Source organism: Anser cygnoides, chromosome 4, assembly GCF_040182565.1.
Source record: "Anser cygnoides isolate HZ-2024a breed goose chromosome 4, Taihu_goose_T2T_genome, whole genome shotgun sequence".
NCBI lineage: Eukaryota > Metazoa > Chordata > Aves > Anseriformes > Anatidae > Anser > Anser cygnoides.
In genome coordinates, this window is record NC_089876.1 from 31333149 (window position 1) to 31353115 (window position 19967).

The 19967-nt window shown below is 40.2% G+C and overlaps 1 protein-coding gene and 1 long non-coding RNA gene across 5 annotated transcripts in view; one reads left to right on the forward strand and one right to left on the reverse strand.

The window, feature by feature from the left end:
* ANTXR2 (ANTXR cell adhesion molecule 2) overlaps nt 1–19967 on the reverse strand; it is a 112368-nt gene that overhangs the window by 72393 nt on the left and 20008 nt on the right. Inside the window, exons 8-10 of the mRNA XM_048074492.2 lie at nt 11036–11096; nt 9873–9968; nt 5687–5756 (exon numbers count right to left, since the gene is read on the reverse strand). Of these exons, the coding sequence (XP_047930449.1) occupies nt 5687–5756; nt 9873–9968; nt 11036–11096 (227 nt within the window). The remainder of the gene's footprint in view (nt 1–5686; nt 5757–9872; nt 9969–11035; nt 11097–19967) is intronic.
* The window catches only part of LOC125179639 (uncharacterized), a 41643-nt gene that overhangs the window by 4071 nt on the left and 17605 nt on the right, over nt 1–19967 (forward strand). For 3 of the 4 annotated variants that reach the window (XR_010831388.1, XR_010831387.1, XR_007167291.2), the window contains 2 exons: nt 1303–1701; nt 8242–8351. This is a non-coding gene — a long non-coding RNA (uncharacterized lncRNA). Of the gene's footprint in view, nt 1–782; nt 1702–8241; nt 8352–19967 lie in introns of all 4 variants that reach the window. The other variant, XR_007167290.2, reaches the window with a different exon arrangement.

Here is a 19967-nt window from a genome sequence, read left to right on the forward strand (position 1 = left end):
GGGCTTCTAGCTAGCTTCAGTTCTCTCCTATGTAGCTACAGTAAATAATAATCAAGGCCCCTAAAGTACTGAGCAGCAACTTCCTGTAAACTGCAATTAATTTTTAAACAGCCCTGTGGTATTTGTTTCACTTCGAACTCTTTTTATGTGAATTTGTCACAAACTTCTAGGAAGAAATGCCCTGGATTTGGAAGTGTACTCCTCTGTTTGCGCAGGGCTACAAGCTCTTTCAGAATACAACTTTGGCTTCCCTTAAGGCCCTATTGAGAGAGGTTCTCAAAGCCATGTCCAACTTCAAGCTTGTGGTTAATTCCCATTGTCCTCAGCCCTGCATGTGATTGACAGCAACAAGTGGAGCAGCTCATTCTGTCTTAAATCTGTAGCTCAGAGATGAAAATTATACCACTGAAATTTGGGGCAGCAAGAAAAAAATTTTGCCTGCATTCAGACTGTCACAGGCTACCAAAAGGGATAAAAATGGAGCTTGTTTAAGCAGTAGCTCAGATGAAAATAGGCTGAGGGCAGGTAATGTGAACTGTCAAGTACAAACGGGCAGATAGCATTACTGGACATCATGGCAATTCCTGCAGTGGAAAAGAATTGATTTCTCTGAAAGTGAAACAGGAAAACAAGTCAGTTCTCTTGTCTAGAGAGAAGTTGAAACTTGCAAAGAGGAAGACATAGATGTAGTAGGTACCTAAGCTAGGTCATGAAACCTGTTAGTGGAAAGGCTGAAAGTACTATGTAATGAGATTTTGTTCCCTCATTTTTTATTCTTAAAGGCTAAGGAAAGCACCTGAATTGCGAAGACAGGATCAAAAGTGAAGGAGTGATAAACCAAAAAAGATTAAAATCTAAAGACCTGAGAAATACCAGTGTAGAAACCACAACGTGCTGCTCCTGCTGAGCTGCCATCCCACTGACAAGGGAGTGCAGGATGAGCCAAGCAGCTGTTCTTCAACAGGAGGAACAAAGGCTGGAATGACACAGGCTCCTCCTGTGAGAAGTCTGGTTAACAGCCAGCTGAAAGCTTGTTTCAAGGTGGTATTTGCAGCTCAGAAACATAAATCCATGTCCTCAGTCCTAGAGACCACTTCCCCCTGTGTTTTTGTTCTAGGACAAAATTTCTTATGTTTTCTTACAGTTGTGAGTCTGAGCTATATGATTCTCCAATTAACTTCAGACTCTCGTAAAACTTGCTCAATTAAGTTCTATTTTCCCCCTGTGACTCCTTACTGCAAGTATGGATAGGAAGTACATTTAAAGTTACTGCAAAACTTGTCAACTTGTGCTTTTTTCCAGGAGCTTTTACTACTAGCAATATGTAAAAAAAACAACTGATGATCTTTAACAGATTCTCTCATGCACACTTGTATGCTTTGCTTGAAGTGAACTGCACGTCGGAGACTGAACTTCAGTCAGATAATTTGAATCTGGAAGCAGTGGAGAACTGTGGGACACAAGCATGGTATTTTCTTATTCCTACCACAAAAAATAACTCAAGTTCAGTCCTCGCTCCTTAAGCACCACCAGCTGCTCATGTTGGACAGGATGTAGGAAAGGATATACGCAAACTGAAGCCAACATGATTTGAACAGAGGGCAAGTAAGGTTGTTCAAGACTAGTAATGCAGGCTGTCCTCTGCATGTGACCTCATCACAAACTCAAGGCAGCTCTCAGCATGGTCTCACTTGCACTCAGGTTTGTTTGGGTTATTTCTTTTTGTTTGTTATTCCTAAAGCTTACAAACCCAAAAGCAATTGTACTGCCTACTTCAGATTATATGGTCAAGTGCTACTTCACTGGAAAGGTGTTAACAAGTCACTCAATTCAGAGATGAAGGGAGGTGGTGTGATAGTTAATTGAAAGCAATGATCCCGCTTGACCCAATGTCCACTCTTCTGCTGGTCTCTTTGAAACAGGTAAACTTTTTGTACATTAGTTCAAACAGATTTAGTATGTTTCAAGGTACAAGAAGCTTATGTATCTTGTCAGGGGTAAATGCTCACTTTGCTTTTGTCAGCTAATCTTAAAGCAAATACTTTGTATGAATTCAAGTGCAAGGATGCATGAAGCTGGTCAGCCACAATGCATGTGCATTTTGAAAAACTCTTCTGAACTTCTCCAAACTATTTTAGGAACAATGATTATTTCTCAGCCTGTCGGTTCATTTCGAAGATGTTTTTTCCTAGCAGAGACCAAGCCTACATTTTGCATTGTTTATGTGACTATCTGCATGAAAACATTAAACTGGATTTTAGCAGTAAGAGCCAGCTAATCCAAAAATCTCAATGTAATACGCCAACAAGAAACCAGTTTAAAGAAAAAATTGAGGTAGTTAACAGGTAGATGTGTAAATTATAGTACAAAGTATTTCACTGAAATGTGTTGTGGTAGTTTAAATACTTGTATTGTTTGCACCAAGAAAGAAGGATTTGTAAATGTTTAGGAATTAGAATTATCTTGTCCAGATAGTCTTTGCACTGAAGCCAGAGGAGGCTTTACAAGTGGTTGAGAGGAATAGAAGCTGTCAGTTACTGGAGTTAAGTCTACAGATATATTTTTCAGAGTGTGAACTCCAAGAACTTAGAGCAAAAGGACTAGAACAAAAGCCATGGTGGTAGTGTAAGAAAGTATTTTTCTCAAGCTTTTTGTGTACTGTTGCTGCAGAGAAAAAAAAGGACTCTTTACTTTCTGAAGTACAATGACTACAGAAACCTCTCAAGTAATTTTTATAGAAGAAATGCTCTGATCTAGTTTGATTCCCTTGAAGCTGTGGCAGGACAGCGAAGTCCAGCCTTAGCTATAAAGAGGAACTCATTTTCTCAATTGTCCTGCAAGATCCTCAAAATATAGTGCTCTTCAGTTGTCAGTGCAGGAAAATGGGTCCTTTTTGCACACTGGTTTGGTTCTAATATTACAGTTGCCCTCACAGTATCTAAGATATTTCTCACTATATGAAGCAAAGCAATTAACCTTCCTTGGGTTTTTGTCATCCCATAGTGTACAAGAGATTTCTCCATTCTGTACTGTTTTAACATTTCAATTTTGTATAATGCATAACTTGCTTATGTAGAACTCACAAGTAATTATTGTCTGCCAACTAGTCAGGAGTCTTGTAGAAGAGATCTCTTTTTAAGAGAACAATGTAATTTTGCACCCTGGAAGTGGCATGTCAAGAAGGTATTTTAAGTAGCACAAGCAGCACAGTCATGTTGTAACATAATGTAAAGTTACCACATCAATCTCCTGCATGGTACTATGAAAACGGTTTGAAAAGAAAGCTTAGTTATTAATCTACAGATGGTATTTTGGAGGCTCCTAACTAAACACAGCCAGCAGCTGGAAACCAAGTATAAATACACAATGGCACCAGTCCAGGGATCTTACCTATTCCACACAGGCTTTTATTGTTCTGCATTTGAAAACTGCTAATCAATCACTCTCAAAGAGTCTCAAATGACAAAAATATAATTAAACCCATTATGTGAGTCTTTCCTGTTTACGCAGAAAGAAAACTACAGGTTTAAGAATCACAACGCTAACTTTGTCTGCTTGTGTTGTATTTAACTCCGCTAAAAAGAGCACTAGAAAATGAGCAGACTGGTTGTTGCTACATTAGCAACTAATATTAGCTCCACTACATGAGGAATTACTGGGAGTTATCCAGCAATAGTCTGAGCTGTGCCAATGGAAAGTCAAGAGTTCAAGTATGTACATATCTTTCATAGCTGTCACTCTTCTGCACAGCAAATTGTTTATCTCCGGGCCAAAGCTGTAATTACAAAATAAGATTGTGGAACTGTTTTACATGGCAAGTTTTGAAAAATGTTTTTCTGTGAAGCTGCACAACTTCATGTGTGGTGTTCATGTGTTCTTATAAACAGTGCTGAGAACAAACATGCTGTAAATAGGTGCTTCATCTAGACTTTACTTACATTATGGGTTGTCCATTTCAGTAACATGTCACAGAACAAGGAAAAGGCAGCATGTTCAAGTAACTTCTATAGTGCTTTAATCTATACAGATAAATATGCCATACATTTCACATTCATTTGGCAAGACAGGCTGTTTACAGGCTCTCAGACTGTGCTATGCTTTCATTTTATGAAATGGTTTCACTTAAAGCTTCAGGTTTTGGGGTGTTTAGTACTTGGGGCCTAATCTGCTGTTTTAAGGTCGTGTAACTCCCATGAAACACTTAGCATGGAGAGGAGGAGTTCTTAACATGACTGATTTATATCTTCCTCATGATAAAATTAGGTCTCACAGCTGCACATGGTGCTGATTTGTTTTAGCTAAGACAGCAGTTTGCTACAGCTGTTTGTTGTACAACAGTCACACGACAGCTTGCAGCCCAGCTCCATCAAAACCAGTGTAACTGCACAGTGTAATGTAATAGCAAATTGTGCTGCAGGAGTTAGTGCTAAGGTTGAGATCAACATTTTGCATAGCTGTGTTAAAGGCAACTTCAGTATCAGGAAAACATAATGGAATGAAAAACTCATCCCCCTCCTCTGCTCTCCCACGTAACTTCCCTCCATGCTGATTTCCTGCATTGCTCTAAAACAGTGCTCGCTCCCCAGAGATGAGCTTTGGCTGCTGCATGGAGACTACAGTGCAGCTCCTCCACAGTGCTTCACCCCGCTTTCTTCCACCGGGGTTATTCACTGAAGCTTTTCCTTCTGCTGCTTCCCAACTTTTCTCCTCCCAGTTGCCATTTAATGCACAAAACAGATGTGCAATTGGGGTTTTGCTATCAGTCTTGCAGCAACTGAGGTTGTTGATTATTGCTTAATTCAGAAAGGGAATTACTCAAAATCTAAGCAATATGCTTAGTTCTTCAACAGCTAAGAACTCTCACAAAAATTGACAATGCAAAGCTGTAGCAAAACTTAAAAATATTAAAACCTCATCCCAAATAATTACTTGAGAAGACCTACTTGCAAAACTGAGAAAGTAAACAGCCTTCTCCCTCCCACAGGGCCAAGATCTGACATGCAGTTTTTTCACTTGTGATTAGCTTAGAGAATTTTTTATTTCATGCTGCTATCTCATAAATCTGAACAATGAAGCTGAAGTGGTTCTAAAAGCCTTGGACGTGTCTGAATTTGAGAGGAGGAGGGAAGAATTAGCTCTCCAAGGGACAGAAGTAATCTGCAGCCATGGCCAGTGACACTTAGAATAAGGCTGGAACTGCGGTTTAGCCATGGTGCTGTTATGAGATTGCTGCCGTTGTTAAATTAGTGCCTCGTTTTATCATTACATGTTGAGCAGTGGTACACATCTTGACACATAACTTTAATAATAGCTTGTAAGTGTCAGTGATAATGTAATCTGTTTAACAATGAGCCTAAAGATGATCCAGAAGAGAGCGTATTATGCCCTGATAAAGCAGCTAATCTGCATAAAACTTACGACAAGCCAGACCTTTTCAGTGTTGAATAAACTGGCTGAATATTCATTTTTAAGGCACTGTCCAAATTGCTTTGGTCACAGATGACTATTTAAAGCCCATTCTAAAGCTGGAAAATACACCAGGGAAATAACACAAGAATGAAAAAAATACACAAAAACAGTCCCCCATAAAAAGACTGCCTCTAGCTAAAAGCCCACATGATTAACATCAGCAATAATGGGTCCAATGCTAGCAAAACATAGGATGACGTTTGTTTCAAGTACTTACTGGCCACTTCTGTATAGGATTGGTGCAGGGCACAGCAAAAACTCTGATTCCACCTTTTTGGGTTTTTCATCTGCAAAACAAATCACATGAGATGAATATACTGTACTGTTTAATTGAGACAGTGATATGTAACGGTGCTATGAAGTCCAAACTAGTACCCAGCATACTGCAAAATGGGATGGGTTGTCTGGAACTTGCAAGCAAGGCAAGCCCAAGTTAGGAAGAAAGCTGCTTTTTTCAAACTCATACTTTGTGAAGGGCATACACAAACCCAGAGCTAACTTTAAATCTGAGCTCATGTCATATTGCTTGCTTAATGTATGTCAGATCATGTTCTTGCAGAGAAATGTTTGCTTAGAATCAAGGCCTTTTTTTGTTTGAGGAGAACATCATTTAGGCTTTCCTTATATTTGAAAGGTGTGTGTTGGTTTCTAAGTGAGGTCAACACAGGATTTGAGTTAATGACTGTTCTATCAGTTGAGACTGGAGTGTTTTCTCGAGTGTTTTCTCAAGTGTTTCTCATGCTTTTTGGTGTCTCAGTGCTTGCAAAGGTGATAGACGTTTATTTGTAGAGCAGTGTGTCCAGCAGAACACTCCTTTTCTGTAGCTGTGAAAAGCAGAGGAGAGAAATAAAGTTCCACCCTGCAACTGGGTAGCAGAAGACAGCAGTAAGCTTGGAGGGCATCGAGAAAGTGACCAAGGGGTCAAACAAGAAAAACCCTGTACACAGTGGATACTGTATTTGCTGAAGGGAGCTCTTTTATCTCATTTCTTTGGTAAACTGGGAAAAAGTCTGTTCATGTCCACATTGTCCTCCCAGCTTCCCCATAGAAGTGTTAATTTCTGTACTGGAGCTGCTCCTGCAAGCACGGACTAGTTCCTGATTTGGCAGGGAGGGGAGATGAATGATCTGTGAGATGAACTTGGAGATGACTCGGTCCTGCACTCAGGGAGAAGGCAGACATGCAAGTAGTTCAGGGGCAGCTGAAGGAGGAGCTGTTAGCATAAATGAGCTTTTCTCATGTGCTATAATCTGCACTGACTGCTTGGCCTAGATTTGAGGCTAGTTGTGAGGTGGGGAAGAGGGATTAGCACATTGCCATATGTTTTTGTCTTAATGGTATGTTTCATAGATTATTTTTCTATTCCACAGCTACATTTGGCAGGTTTCCTTTCCAGCATTTGGTAATGGTTCTTTATAAATGCAGAAAGAGAAACATGCCAAATGTATCTTTCAAAACCTGAAGAACAGACAAAAAGGTTGGCTCTGAGGCTGGTCTCAAAGACGAGCCCAGGCTATCAGTAAGGGGAACTGTCACAGTGTCCTCCATTACAGGCTCACGGTGAGGGCTCCGCTGAGAGCACACCGGTTTTTCTGTACAGGAGAACACAGCATTGGAACAATTTTCTTTTTCTTGGGAGCACCTTCTTCCTTGCACTAGAGCTCAGAGCCCTTCCAACCCTTCTCATTTAGTCCCTCTCGAGAGGAAACTGCTTGCAGCCCAGCACAGAGCTGCAGAGACAGCTTGTATATCAGAGGAAGAATGGCATCAAACTTCCCTATTACCTCCCTGTACTGTTCGGTAAACATTTGCTGTTGTCCATTGCTGAAGACAAGAAGCTTGGTGGGTTGCAGCAGGCCTTTGGCAAGACCCCATGCAGCAGATTGTGTTTTTATGCTGCAACATATAATAATACATCACTATGCCATTCCCTTCCCTTTGTGTGCTTTAGCGCACCCTTTACTGAAGCCAAGAAAAGGAAAAGCAGCCCAGAGATCTACTTGGAAATTCTCACATCAGATGCTAGCAAGTATTTGGGGGCTTCATCCTGTCCAAGTGTAGCTATTTCTACCATCTCAAAGCAGACACATGCTCTGTACAGCTTTAAATGACTACATGATCAGGGAATCAGAGGCACCAAAGTCAGAAAACACTCTTAAAGGTCATTTAAAGAACGCAATGCGGTTCATGCATTTTTCAGTGACACTTATCTAAGCTTTTAAAAGGCTTTCTAGGTAACCTACTCCAGACCTGAGAAATGTTTACAAAGAGAATTGTTCTAATAACTAAGCTAGAGCTGCTGCAGAATTTTAGGCCTGTTGCCTCTTGGTCTCTTCTCAGTGGATTTGGAAAGCCAAGACTACTATTTACTATTACAAAAAATTGTCAGCTTTGACCATGCCTCCTTTCTGGTAAATGTAAGAAATGCACTTTTTCAGTCCTTCCTTAGTGTGTGTTCTCTTGACTTCTGCTCATCTGTGCCAGCTTCTGCTGAATGCTCCACGGTGCATTCACAGCCCACTCTGAATGTGCAGCAGATCAAAATCCAGGTAGCTAGAGGCTGGTTTTGGCACCACAGGCCCTGATTTGAGTAGCAGTACAACCTAGCAATCATTAAGTACTGTAAGCCTGTTTGCTGTATGCTGGTAGCAATGCTACTAATTAATTCCAAAACTGTTGTTACAATAGCAGCAACCACTAGCAGGACAGGGGAGGCTTACGTTTGTGATACTTATGAAAAATAACTGCATCCTTCTCTCTTGCGTCCTGTAGGTCCCTATCTTCAGCCATACCTTATGGGACTCCTGAAGATCTTGAACACACAAATACCACTATGGACTTAACCATATGGATGTGAGCCTCAAAACACTCATGTGAAGAAGGTATGTGCTATTATTTTCGTTGCCCAGATGGACGGACTGAGGTTGACTGAGGGGAACTGCTTATAGTAAACAAGTCAGAAGCAAACTAGGAATAGAACTGGGGAACTTCTGACTTGCAAACCAGACACCTAAATGTAAATTTGTCACTATCTTAGTCATGTTACTGATATCTCCCCTATTGACTCTAACTAGTGTGAAATCAACTTTTTTCACCTAGAACTAGGCCTGTTTACCCACTTCTCCAAGTAAGAAAGGTACACCAGGATAATGAATACAACTATAGTAATTCAGTCACGTTTCAAATTCTAGTTCTATAAAGCTAAACCATAAAGCAAGTGTAAATAAACAAGCGATAGCTTAATATGGGGAACAAAGGTGACAATTTCAATTGAAACAGAAGGGAAATTGAAACAAAAATATTTACACAAGCTGCCTTTATCCAGAACCATGCTATTCTCTTATTCTTTCAAACTGCTTCAGAAAATCTTTAACAGGCGAGAGAAATTGGAAGAAAGTACACTGGAAACACAGGTTGAATAGGATAGGAATTCAAGACAAGCTAATACAAAAATCAGACATTAGTAGGGGGAAAAAAGTTTTTTTTTCTACAGGTCCATTTTTTGTCATTTTTCCAGTCTGGCTTGCTTCTAAGGCACACTGCTCAGAGCAAGAATTGGATGTAATTCTACTAGCTGTCCCGTTTCTGGATATCAAAAATGGCAGAGGTTTCTGTTAATGGTATATTTTTCCACCATCATCTCCCTGTTAGTTCAGGGAATAGAGCAGCAGACTAGGACTAATCCAAATCCTGGCCTGACATTTCCTCTGCCCTGTTGTAAGTTAATGCACTGAGCAACAGAGAACCAATTCCTGAAAATTTTGCCTAAGATGATATTGTCCATCGAGATTCTTAATAAGATAAGCAAATAGTTTGTGTTATGTTTTTGGAGTTCCTCTAACTTCTGAAGCCCTCTGCTCAGAAGAATTTCACAAAAGACAATATTTTGACAGAGGAAGAACTAAGGATTACAACATCTGACCAAAGGTGAATGCTAATTAAAACAAACAACTCTGATGATTAGGAATCACTTCTCTGGGAAACACAAAGCTACAGGCAAAGTGCCTGTAGAAGACACCATGTTCACTTTGAAAAGGAATTCCTTTCTGCATGTCAGGAAGTTTCTATCCAGATAGGGATCTGGCTGCACTGAGCATCATTGCTGGAAAAGAATGCTGCTAAAGAAAGCTAAACAAATGAACTATGTCAAAATGCATGGATTGTGTTATTTCATGTGGTCAAACACTGGTCACAGTTTACAGTTAATGGTCATTGGTGGCAAGTTCAAACCACAGTGTGAGATGTGAACCAACCTGCATTCTCTTACTAATCCTCAGAGCTTTCCTGTTTTTCTTTCATCTACACCTTTCTCTTAAGACTTGAATTAACTGAGGCGATGATGGGGAGAGGGAAATCACTTATGAAGAAATATGAAGGCAGACGATCCCAAACTCAGTACTTACGGATGGTAGTTCCGTTCACTTGGTAGGTGCAAGTAATGCCATCGGTTCTTCCACCAAGGGTTAAGCCACTTCCTCTAAGAACAACTTGGAACTCCTCTGGAGAGGAAAAATAAACAATCACCTGTCCTCACTGTGCTGCAATAAGGACTAAATTTAGAAGGGGAGAATTTCAATACAGCTAGCAATAAATGAAGCTCAGCAATGATTCAAACCCAGAACACATTCTTTGACTCCTAGTACCTCGCTCTTCTGTTAAGTCATTACAGGAAAAATAAAAAGAACTGTTCCTGAATCAGTATCAACTGAATTTGATTCTGACTAGCAACAGGACCTGTGTAAGTGAATTTCCTGCATCTCAGTTGCACATGAGGAAAGCTTCCCATTGAGTATTTGGATAAATAAGGAGTCTGGGCATCTCATAGGAAGACTCTCTAGATTCTGAGCAGGTCCACTTAAAATGTTCTCTTCTGTCTCTCCTTCTCGGAACTAGTTCTCCAGAAGTTGTGTAAGGGCCATACTATTTGTGTGTTTTGCAGAGGAGGAGGGAAAAGAGTTTGTTTACTAAGGTCACTGATTTCATTGAGATGATTTATGTTTTTAAAAGACATCAAAATACAGAGATGTTGCAACCACCTTATTTTGTTTGGTTTCAAAGTATGCATGAAATGTGAAACTAGAGAGAAGACAAGCCCTTACAATTTAGTGTAAGTCTTCTATGTAAATGTTACCTCATGCTGTACCAAAACAGTCAAATGCTTTATTGATCATACTCTACAGATTCAGGGCACTAGAAATATTCTCGTGTTTATTTGGACTTAAATTATCAGGATTCCCAGAACTTGACTCTGTGACCACAGGTAAGAATTTGAGTGTCACAAAATGTATCATTGCTTTGAATACAAGGGTAAGTGCAGAGCATGACTAATGGCACAGCGGGAGATTAAGTGTCTCAAAGTTTATGTACAAACTAAACTGTAAGAGCAGGCCTTGGAAGACAGCTCCTGAGGAGAAAAATGATCCAGTAGAGAAGAATCTGATTTACTTTGAATTCCCTAAGGGATTTTTAGGTAGAATTGCTTGTTTCCTAGATGACCTGTGGGGTTTTCCTTTGAATAAAATACAGATATCAGTCCTATAGTAATTTTACAATGATAAAAACTTACCTCCCACACAGACACTGGATGGTTCCAAATATAAAACTTCAGTGCATGATTGCTTCAGTACCTGTCGCAAATAAGGAAACAGAAATGGGTTTCAGAATGCTGTTTCAGTGAGGAATATATTAAAACAAATGCCTGTACCTAGAAGATGCACATGCACAGCTACAGATTGGATTTGCATGTGCCTGACTTTGTAGGACATTATCGTGAACCATGTAAAACTTCTGCACGTTGGCACAGTCAAATCTACGAAGAGTTCATAAGACTTGGATTAGTATGTTAAACCTGGGATACTCTTCAAAACAATTTCTGGCCTTGAAATTTCTGTCCAGTTCCCTGACTTAATTTTCCATGGAACTCAATCCTGAGGTTTAAGCCAAAAGTTAGTCACAAGGAGCCTGATCCAAAATCCAGCCCAGGCAAAAGTCTTCCAATAACCTGTGGGTCAAGCCAAGTGCACGTTATTCCAAGTGCTGGCATTTTGCCCTATGTAAAGCAGAGCAAGAACGCATGGCTTTCTTGAACTGCATTCTGTGGTATGAAGATTTTTATTTTACTGCTGTATCAGCCAGCCTGCTTTGCTTCTCCAACCAGTCATGGATTATTCTTCCAGAGGGATGGGACAAAAATGATATTGCTACAGCTAACTTGAGAGATAAAGAGGATGGAATGTAAGGAAAAGAAAGAACTAAACAAATTAGAATGACTTGTACTAAAAAAGGTGGTCATGGACACTTGGCTTAGTTTCAGCCAAGTCTGCCCCTGTGTAAGCAAGTAATAGGAAATTTCTGTTAACTCGGAGGAAGAAGTCACCTGAAACTTGTAGGATTTAAAAAAGAAAATGCATAGCTTTGTCTTTTTCTACCCTCACATAATGATGTGATTTTACCCAATGGTTATGAATTCTTTAACTTTCCTGTTGTATTTAAATTGTTTGTGTGTAGTATGTTATTTTTAGCAGGTATTCTTGTGTAATGCTATATGAAATCAAATCATGTGCATAGCATACTATCCTGTTACTGGCCCTTCTGTACTTCCATTTGCCAAAACTACTTGTTCTGGAGCTGGCCTGTCAGTAAATGTACCCGTTTTACACTCAGCTCCTTTCTCCCTTTAAATGCCACCTTTTGCACTCACCCCTTGGCTGGTGCTTTTTGTTGCTACATACCCAGACCCAGTAGAAACAATAACATATTTGTCACTGCACATAGTCAAAAAGCATGCAGGGTTCCAAGGGGAAAAAAAAAATGCCTGTCTCATTTAACACTTCCCATATCACCTGTCTCCCCACAAACTGTTGTGCACGAATTATTTTTGTAGTGCTTTCCATGTCCATTTATAAACACAAAGCTGTATCTAAAAAATTTAAAAAGAGACCTTGCAGGCACTTACATTTGGATGAGACACAGCAACAGAGATCTTTGGAAAGAATGTAGCTTGAAGTTCAGTGTAAGTCAAGCAGTTTATATTAGCCGAAGATCTCATTCTCTTGCTTCCAAAAAAGGACTTAGCTTTTTGATTGCTATTTCAGTGGAGGGAGAACTGTTCCTTAGTTTATTTTTGGAGAAAAATAATGAAGCATCTTGTGCAAAATAAAGAAGGAATAAAGCATTTTATTCCTTTACTGTAAAAACAGGTTCTGTTATTTCTCTGAAGACTGAGTCCCATGAATAGTCGCATTTAAATCAATGAGACTATAGACTTGTTTCAGTATGAATGATTTAGCCCTTGATCTAGCTTGGCAATATGAAGGCCCATAGAATTCACTGGGATTCTTTCACATCAGAGTAGCTCCAGATCCCCAGGAAGAAACTTAGGAGTTCCTATATTGTCCCCCTTTGCTCACCGGTGAATAAGGGCTGCATTATGAATTGCAGTGTAGGGAGGACCTGGAACAATGACAGATGCTTGAGTCATTTGTCTTTCTGTGGAAAGTAGTATTGTAGCCCCACCATATTTGATAGCAATTTTCTAATGCCATTTCCAGATGCAATACAAAGCAGGGAAATAACCTATTTGGACATGCTTAACTCCCTTTGCATTTAGAATAAACGGGGAGGGGGGGAAGCCGCAACTGATATATACAGTATGGCTTTGAATTAATTATCAAATTTCATGAACAAAAGGGAATTATAATAGTTTGGGATATACTCTTCCCACATAGTACCATGCAATTAATATTTCTACAGGTAGATGTGCCATTTGTGACAAAGCAGGAAATCAGTTGTTCAATACTGTTCTTAGAAATAAACAGACGCTGCTTTTCATCATTTAAACTGTTGTCATTCTCCACATAGCTTGAGAAAGCTGTGCTCCCCCAACCACCCTCAATTTCTTGGCGAGGGTATTGACCTAATGCTGTCATTTGCATGCAAACCAAGCTTACGCTAGGAAAGCTCTGAAGATACTGAAGTTTGTTTTTCTGAGGTACTCCAGATAGTTCGCTACCCTTTGAAGCACTACTTCTCTTGATAGTCCATACTTATTAAAGATATATATTGCTATAGAAATCTGCTTTGTTATCCCTGAGAATCTCTCCCAACAATGAGGCAACCTTAAGAAGCAAATATCAAATGTACAGAGTTGAATCAGGTGGCACCAACCTACAAGTATACAGATAGCTCTTCACTCAGCCTTTACTTCCTGGGTTCTTCCAAACACTCCCTCAAAGCAAAACTTTAACAAGATGGAGAACTTAACTTTCAAAGGCGAATCAGAAACAACATTCATGCAAAAGATCCAATCTTATTAATTTTAACAGGCATAATGATTTTTGAAAGGCTTTGCTCAAAAAAGTAAGGTAACTAACATTTAGCTGTCACAATGGAGAACCTGAAAATATTTCCAAAAATGGCAATCAACACTTGTTCTTAATCATCTTAAAAGGATGTATGGAATCTTGAGGCTTTTTCACTCTTCTTTCTCTGGCTAACACTTTTCTATCTGTTTTAATATTCATTTCTCACTCTTTCCATGCAAGGTGTTCCTTCCAAGCTAGCACAATGCACTCCAATAAAGAAGTTTGTCTTTAGGATGAAGGATGTGAAAGCATTGCATGCATTTTGTCTTAGATCCACGTTCCATTTCTAAATGTGCTTTTGTACCCATGGATTGGGACTGTTGCTGTTTCACCCTTTTGAGTAGCCTTCTGGAATAATCTTTCAAGAGCTTATGAAGGGTACTGAAAAGAGATGAGGACTGTCAAACCTCCCCTGTTCTAGACATGGGTGCCTGACCAGGCACTTCAAAGAAGAAGCACTGGGCTTATGCACAGAGGGTATGGGAGTTAGCACCCACAGCTGAACTGTAGTACTCTTGCCACTTGTGCAGCCAAAGAGGAGGATGAGGTCAGTCTTGACAGTAACAACTTTTAGTGGAGCTTTCTCCTTTGTGCATGCAATGGAAGCACATTCAAACAATGGCAACACACAAACCAGAGCATCTATATAATTTCACAGCCCCCCCTTACATATTAAATGTCAAAAGTATCTTTAAACCATCTTGCCGTGGAAACCTGGACTCCAAAGTCAGCAAGATTGAAATGAACTCTTCAAAAGTCTGTACTATGCTCCCTCTTCTCTGGTTCAGGACGATCAGAGGAAATGATCTGGCATTGCGAAGTCATTATTTAAAAATTTACTGCCCCCAGGAAAAGTTGAAATAATCACTATATAAGGCCATCCTTGAATAGGATACTTAAGCACCCTGCTGAAGTACAATAAATTCAAATATGACTGTAAACTGCCTTAGTTTAGCAGCAGGCAGAGGAGAGATTCAGAGTTGATGTCATTCATTTCATTTCCAGAGCACCACACCAAATATAGGGCTTTGTTCTCCAAAGCTTACAAAGGCTTTCCTTCTAGACACCTCCCTGAGTGCTAGCTGTCCTAGAAACAAGTATTTCCCCACAAAACAAAGTGCAGAATAGAGTTCAAACCTGTTTGTCTGTGTCCTGCTTCCTTACAGCTTCAGAAAGGAATAACTGGAGGAACTACAGAGGGGCTCTTGCAAGTCTGAGGCAGAACCATGCTATGGAGAATTGGTTACAGCTGGGAATACCCAGGGGCTCATCAAAACAGAGAGGACTGTATCAAAATCACAGCTGTAGGCTTGTCATTTTAATGCTCGTTAGGAACCATGTGTGGCTGCTGGAAAAAGAGGGCAATGGTGCTGCTCTTTAGGGTGGTCACTCTCCTGTACTTAAGGAAAATGAGACATGAAATTCAGGCCACAGATGTCCCCTTGTTCAACAACAACAAAAAACAGACTGCTGAGAAAACCTTATTCTGTAGCTCCTCCACACACAGTGTTTGTTGTATAACTGCCATATTGCAGCAGCTAAGCATCTGACTAAAAGTAAAAGTTATGCTGTGCTTTCTACAAACAGTTATTACAAAAGCTACCTCCACAGCAAGCAGCATGAATGCAGCTTATGCTCAGTGCGGCAAACAGCACCCCGCACAGCTTCTGAGGGTTAGCTGAAGGCAAAAGAGCCTCAGAGGCTTTTAGTGAGATCACATCTTACGGCCATTAAGTGAATGGATCCTGTACAGGTTCCATAGCATTTCTCAGTAATGCAAGTTAATCATTTCAGAATACTTCCAAGAGCTGAAGTTATCCAAATAAAGGTTTGTGAATTATCCAATGAGCACTCAAAAGCAAATTCATCCTTGATGTAAACTCATGAATGTACACTGGGATTCAATTTGGTTAAAAAAAAAAAAAAGCTTCCTCTTCTGAAAGGGTCACTTGTAGATCAGCTGCTGGTCTGCTCGGTTCTGAGCAGTAGCTATCACATTCCTAAACTGCACATGGAACTGTAGGCACATGGATGTTCATTTGAATACGGTAGGATGTGATCCTGCCTAACAGAGAAGTCCATGGCTGGATCAAGGCTTTGATGTCCCACGCAGAACATGAGATTCAGCTTCCTTCCACAACAGTTCTGTACTATCTGACAGCTGTTAGAGGCTCTGTCCTTTAGAGGATCCTCTACATACTCCGCTGTTCTAATCACACCCTGTTCACTGGCTCACTTACAGCTAATGGCACAGCAATGGTACAACACTGGAAGAGTTTAGCCCCTGAACCAGCTAACTTGCATTTGGGTTTTCATCTGAAGTTCTGTGTTGTCTGATTTGTCACCTATCTCCACCCCTTGAGCTATTTTGGAGGTTTACAGCCACAGTTTTGTGTTCAAGGAAAGTTCAGTCTGTTTCCGGTACAAATTAGCATGTATGTCTCAAAACAGTTGTAGAAATCCCTGCCATTTTACCAGCTTCTCAAGGTGGGACTGCTTTTCACCTCATCAATTTCCATCTGAGCAACCTGTCTGTTAATCAGTACTTAAAAGCCCCATCAATCCACACAGGTGGCCAGGATTTCTGTGTGTTTCCCATTAGAAGATTCCTGAAGGCTGATATAAACTGCACTGCCTCCTTTATAAGTAAGTGGTTTAGCATTCGATTCAATTAGAAATGTTTTACAGAAACGGTGTCAGTTTCTGACCTGCAGGTATCCGAATTAAAAAGAGAATTGTGTTTTGTTAGAATTATTTAAGCTGCAGAAACAATACAGCTATGCAGATAATTACATTAGCATAGAAAAGGCACGTGTCCTTACAATAAATGAGAAAAAGACAGCCAAATAACTGGATGAAATAAGTCTCACCACTGCTTATATGCTTTGCAGACTCCACCTCTGTTTACAAATTTTGTCTTGTCACAGGTCTTGCCCCTGCTTTATGCAAACATTTATTCCCATAGAAAGCCTGCCTCCTGCATCTTCCACTACCTCTTTAACTTGTCACACACTGGGACCAGGTCTGCTTTGACTCACCTTTCATCCTTGCTGCTGCCTCTAAAAGTTCTGGGAATTTGAACTGTACAGCTCCTGCAGCTCTGTAAGTATTTTGCCTACCATATCCTCGGAACATACTGCGGAACAGAGCCGTACCATGCGGTACAGTGCTACGCACGGGCTAAAACAACGACTTTCCCTTCCAGCACTTTAATGAAATTCATATTCCAAGAAATTGTGAAAACAATGCACTAGTAACGAGCCATGAGCAACCCAACTGTACATCGACAATTAACAAAATATGCTAAGTGCCAATTCATTTCACAGCATCATTCGATTTTGCTTAGCCCCAGCACGCAGTTCAAAAGTTTTTGGCAGCAAGCAGCACCATAAATCATAACTCTCATGGCATCTGTTCCTCCCCAGAACCATAGATGGAGTTTGGGATTTGGGGTAGGTCATCAGCACAGCTGGAGTCTTTATTGAACCACCACATCGATTTTCAAGTCTAGAAACCAGAAAATGATATGCGGATGTGTAAAGTATCTGCTTCCTGGTTCGAAGATGAGTGTAGGCACGAAGTGCTGGAGGAAGAGTTTTTTAACAATTTTGATCACACGTGGCAGATGAATAATTTTGAACAAAGGATTTACAGAGACGGTTCCATTAACTCTACGTACAGTAGTAAAACAAATGCATCTAACTTGCTTCTCCAGAACCAAGTTCTGAACATGAAAAATGCTTACCTTTTAAGAACAATCTCATTTGCTATATTTGCATTTGACAAGCCACGAGAAATATATGCTGACAGTGCAAGATAATCACTTTCACAGTCAGCGTGCAAAAATATATTTGCAGCAGTATGAGCTCCTGCTTGTTGCACTCTGAGCCTGCAGCCTGGAGCACTGCCTGTTGATATTCTGCCAGCCAGTCATGTGTACGCTCGCTGCAAAATGTGTTCTGCACAATTCAGAAACATGGCAAAAGAGTGCTAAAAAAGCTTTGAATGCTAGTTTACCAGCAAACTCCAAATACTGGCTTTTCTGTAGATTTACACCCCTTCACTTTCCTTTCTTTCTGACAGAGAGTTCATCATTTTCTTTAACAATGCTATAAACACAACATAGTAAGCAAACAAGAACTAATTGTGAGGAAAGCAGATTTAGGTCCATGGCAAACTACAAATAGAACTGAAACTGGAGAAGCCATGTTCACAGTTTGACACAGAGACAACTGTGCCTTTCCTCATACAACATACCAAGTACCTCTCTCAGTTATATATGACACCTACATCAGGAAGAGCTGCACCTCCTTCACTTCCTCCTTTGACCAAGTTATAGTGGTACACATATGGTACTAGTCAGCCACCTGCAACTCTGTAATTGTTGCTGTAGAACATTGGTAATTATTTTAAATGTACTGAAAGGGAAAGGATAGGTGGGGAAAGAAGATGCTATACATGACAGCTAACTTGCAAACAGCATCTGTGAGGGACCCTGACAGCAAAATCGCACTTAAAAGTAACTTTAGCATGACTCGGATGGATCTGTGCATGAAGGCAAAGCTTTCTGATTGTCAGCTGCAACACTAAAGTTGTGTTGGCTGTTTGCTGATTAGGGACTGCCCATACCTTTTGTCTCCCACTAATTGCTAATCAGGGAGTGCTGTACACCTGTACAGCTAGCTGGTGCTTGGAGAACAGCTACATAGGTGGTAGGCAGGAACAAAGCTGCTGGAGTGCAAAGGTTGTTAAGAGGTAGGCACCAGTTTTTGTAGCAGTGTACGTAAAAGAGGTGTAGAAAGACTGGGTTAGAGCTGTGTGAAACTGACTGAGGCTGTAGAACAAAGCGCCCGAGTTAGTTACTTCTCGGGTAAGTTAATACCTTCTTGAGCTTTGTCCCAGCTTAGAGCTGTAAAAAAAGCTTAGAAGAATTTGTAATGAAAACAGTGTTGTACTATTGTTTGGTTTAGTCATTTCCAGCTAGGTTGGGTGAAGGGCCTGTCTGGCCAGACTCAGTCAAGAAGAACCAATTGTAGTAGAGGTCACAGAAGTGGTTGGTTTAATTCCTCATATGACTTTGCTTTGTTTGTTCTGATTGGTTGCATAAGGACTGGGCTTAACCCATGTTTCCATGTGTTTTTATTTTTATATGAGTCATTTAAAAGTTCTATTGGAAGCTCATTTTTTTCTCCTATAACTGAAAAGTTTTTTTCCACTATTGCTGAGGCAGTGAAAATAAAGTGAAAGTTAAGCAGGAGGTATTTCAGTGGAGCAGTGGGCTAACTTGCTATTTTTCTTCTAGAGACTGAAGTGCTGACTGTTCATAGAGCAGTCATTTTCCTACTGAGCTGAGTGTTGCAGTGTGCAGAAGTGAACATGTGAAATCAGGGTGGTAAGAACTTAGGTCTTATACATTTGGGTATTGCTAAAGATTTCTCTCTCTCTCTTACAAGTTGTTGGTTTCTTCAGCTGAGTAAGAGTTTTGCCCCCTTTATGCTGTGGTACAGTTATGCTTTAAGGTTAAAGGCCTGAAGTAGGTCACAAGACCAAATGAAAATAAGTATAGCCTTTGATTTCACCGATTACACCTGAGTAGTCTTAATCGCATTTAAAATATGTGAGTCAGAAACACTCTCCGTAGTCTCTTTAACAAGACTACTCTCTAGACAGGCTGATTTCTCCATGCATCAGCTAATGGTTAAACTTCTGGAAGTAAATTGCATGTTTCCGAAGTTAAATCCTGAAGTGTTTCAGATAGTGTTACAAGGTCTGTGTCTTCATGATCTTAATTTAATTGATTAAAAAAGAGGAAAACAGGACATGTGGGATCCATATGCAAAGTGAAATTCCATACCAAATCTACGGGATGTTACCACATCATATGTCATTATGGTGTTAAAGCAAGCCACATCTTTCCCTGCACGTAACCACACCCCTGTGCAAATTCCTGAGGAAAGCCATGAGGCACTAGATGGAAAGCAATCTAGTCAACATCACTTGAAATGAAGCAAATGCTTTCATAGGAAACACTGTTTTGATGCTTCTCTCCAATAAAGTGATGGTGAAGCAACTGCAGCAGTGCTGTACGCAATGGGGACCTACTTCTGTCTGCTGCCAAACATCTGTGCTCTTAAC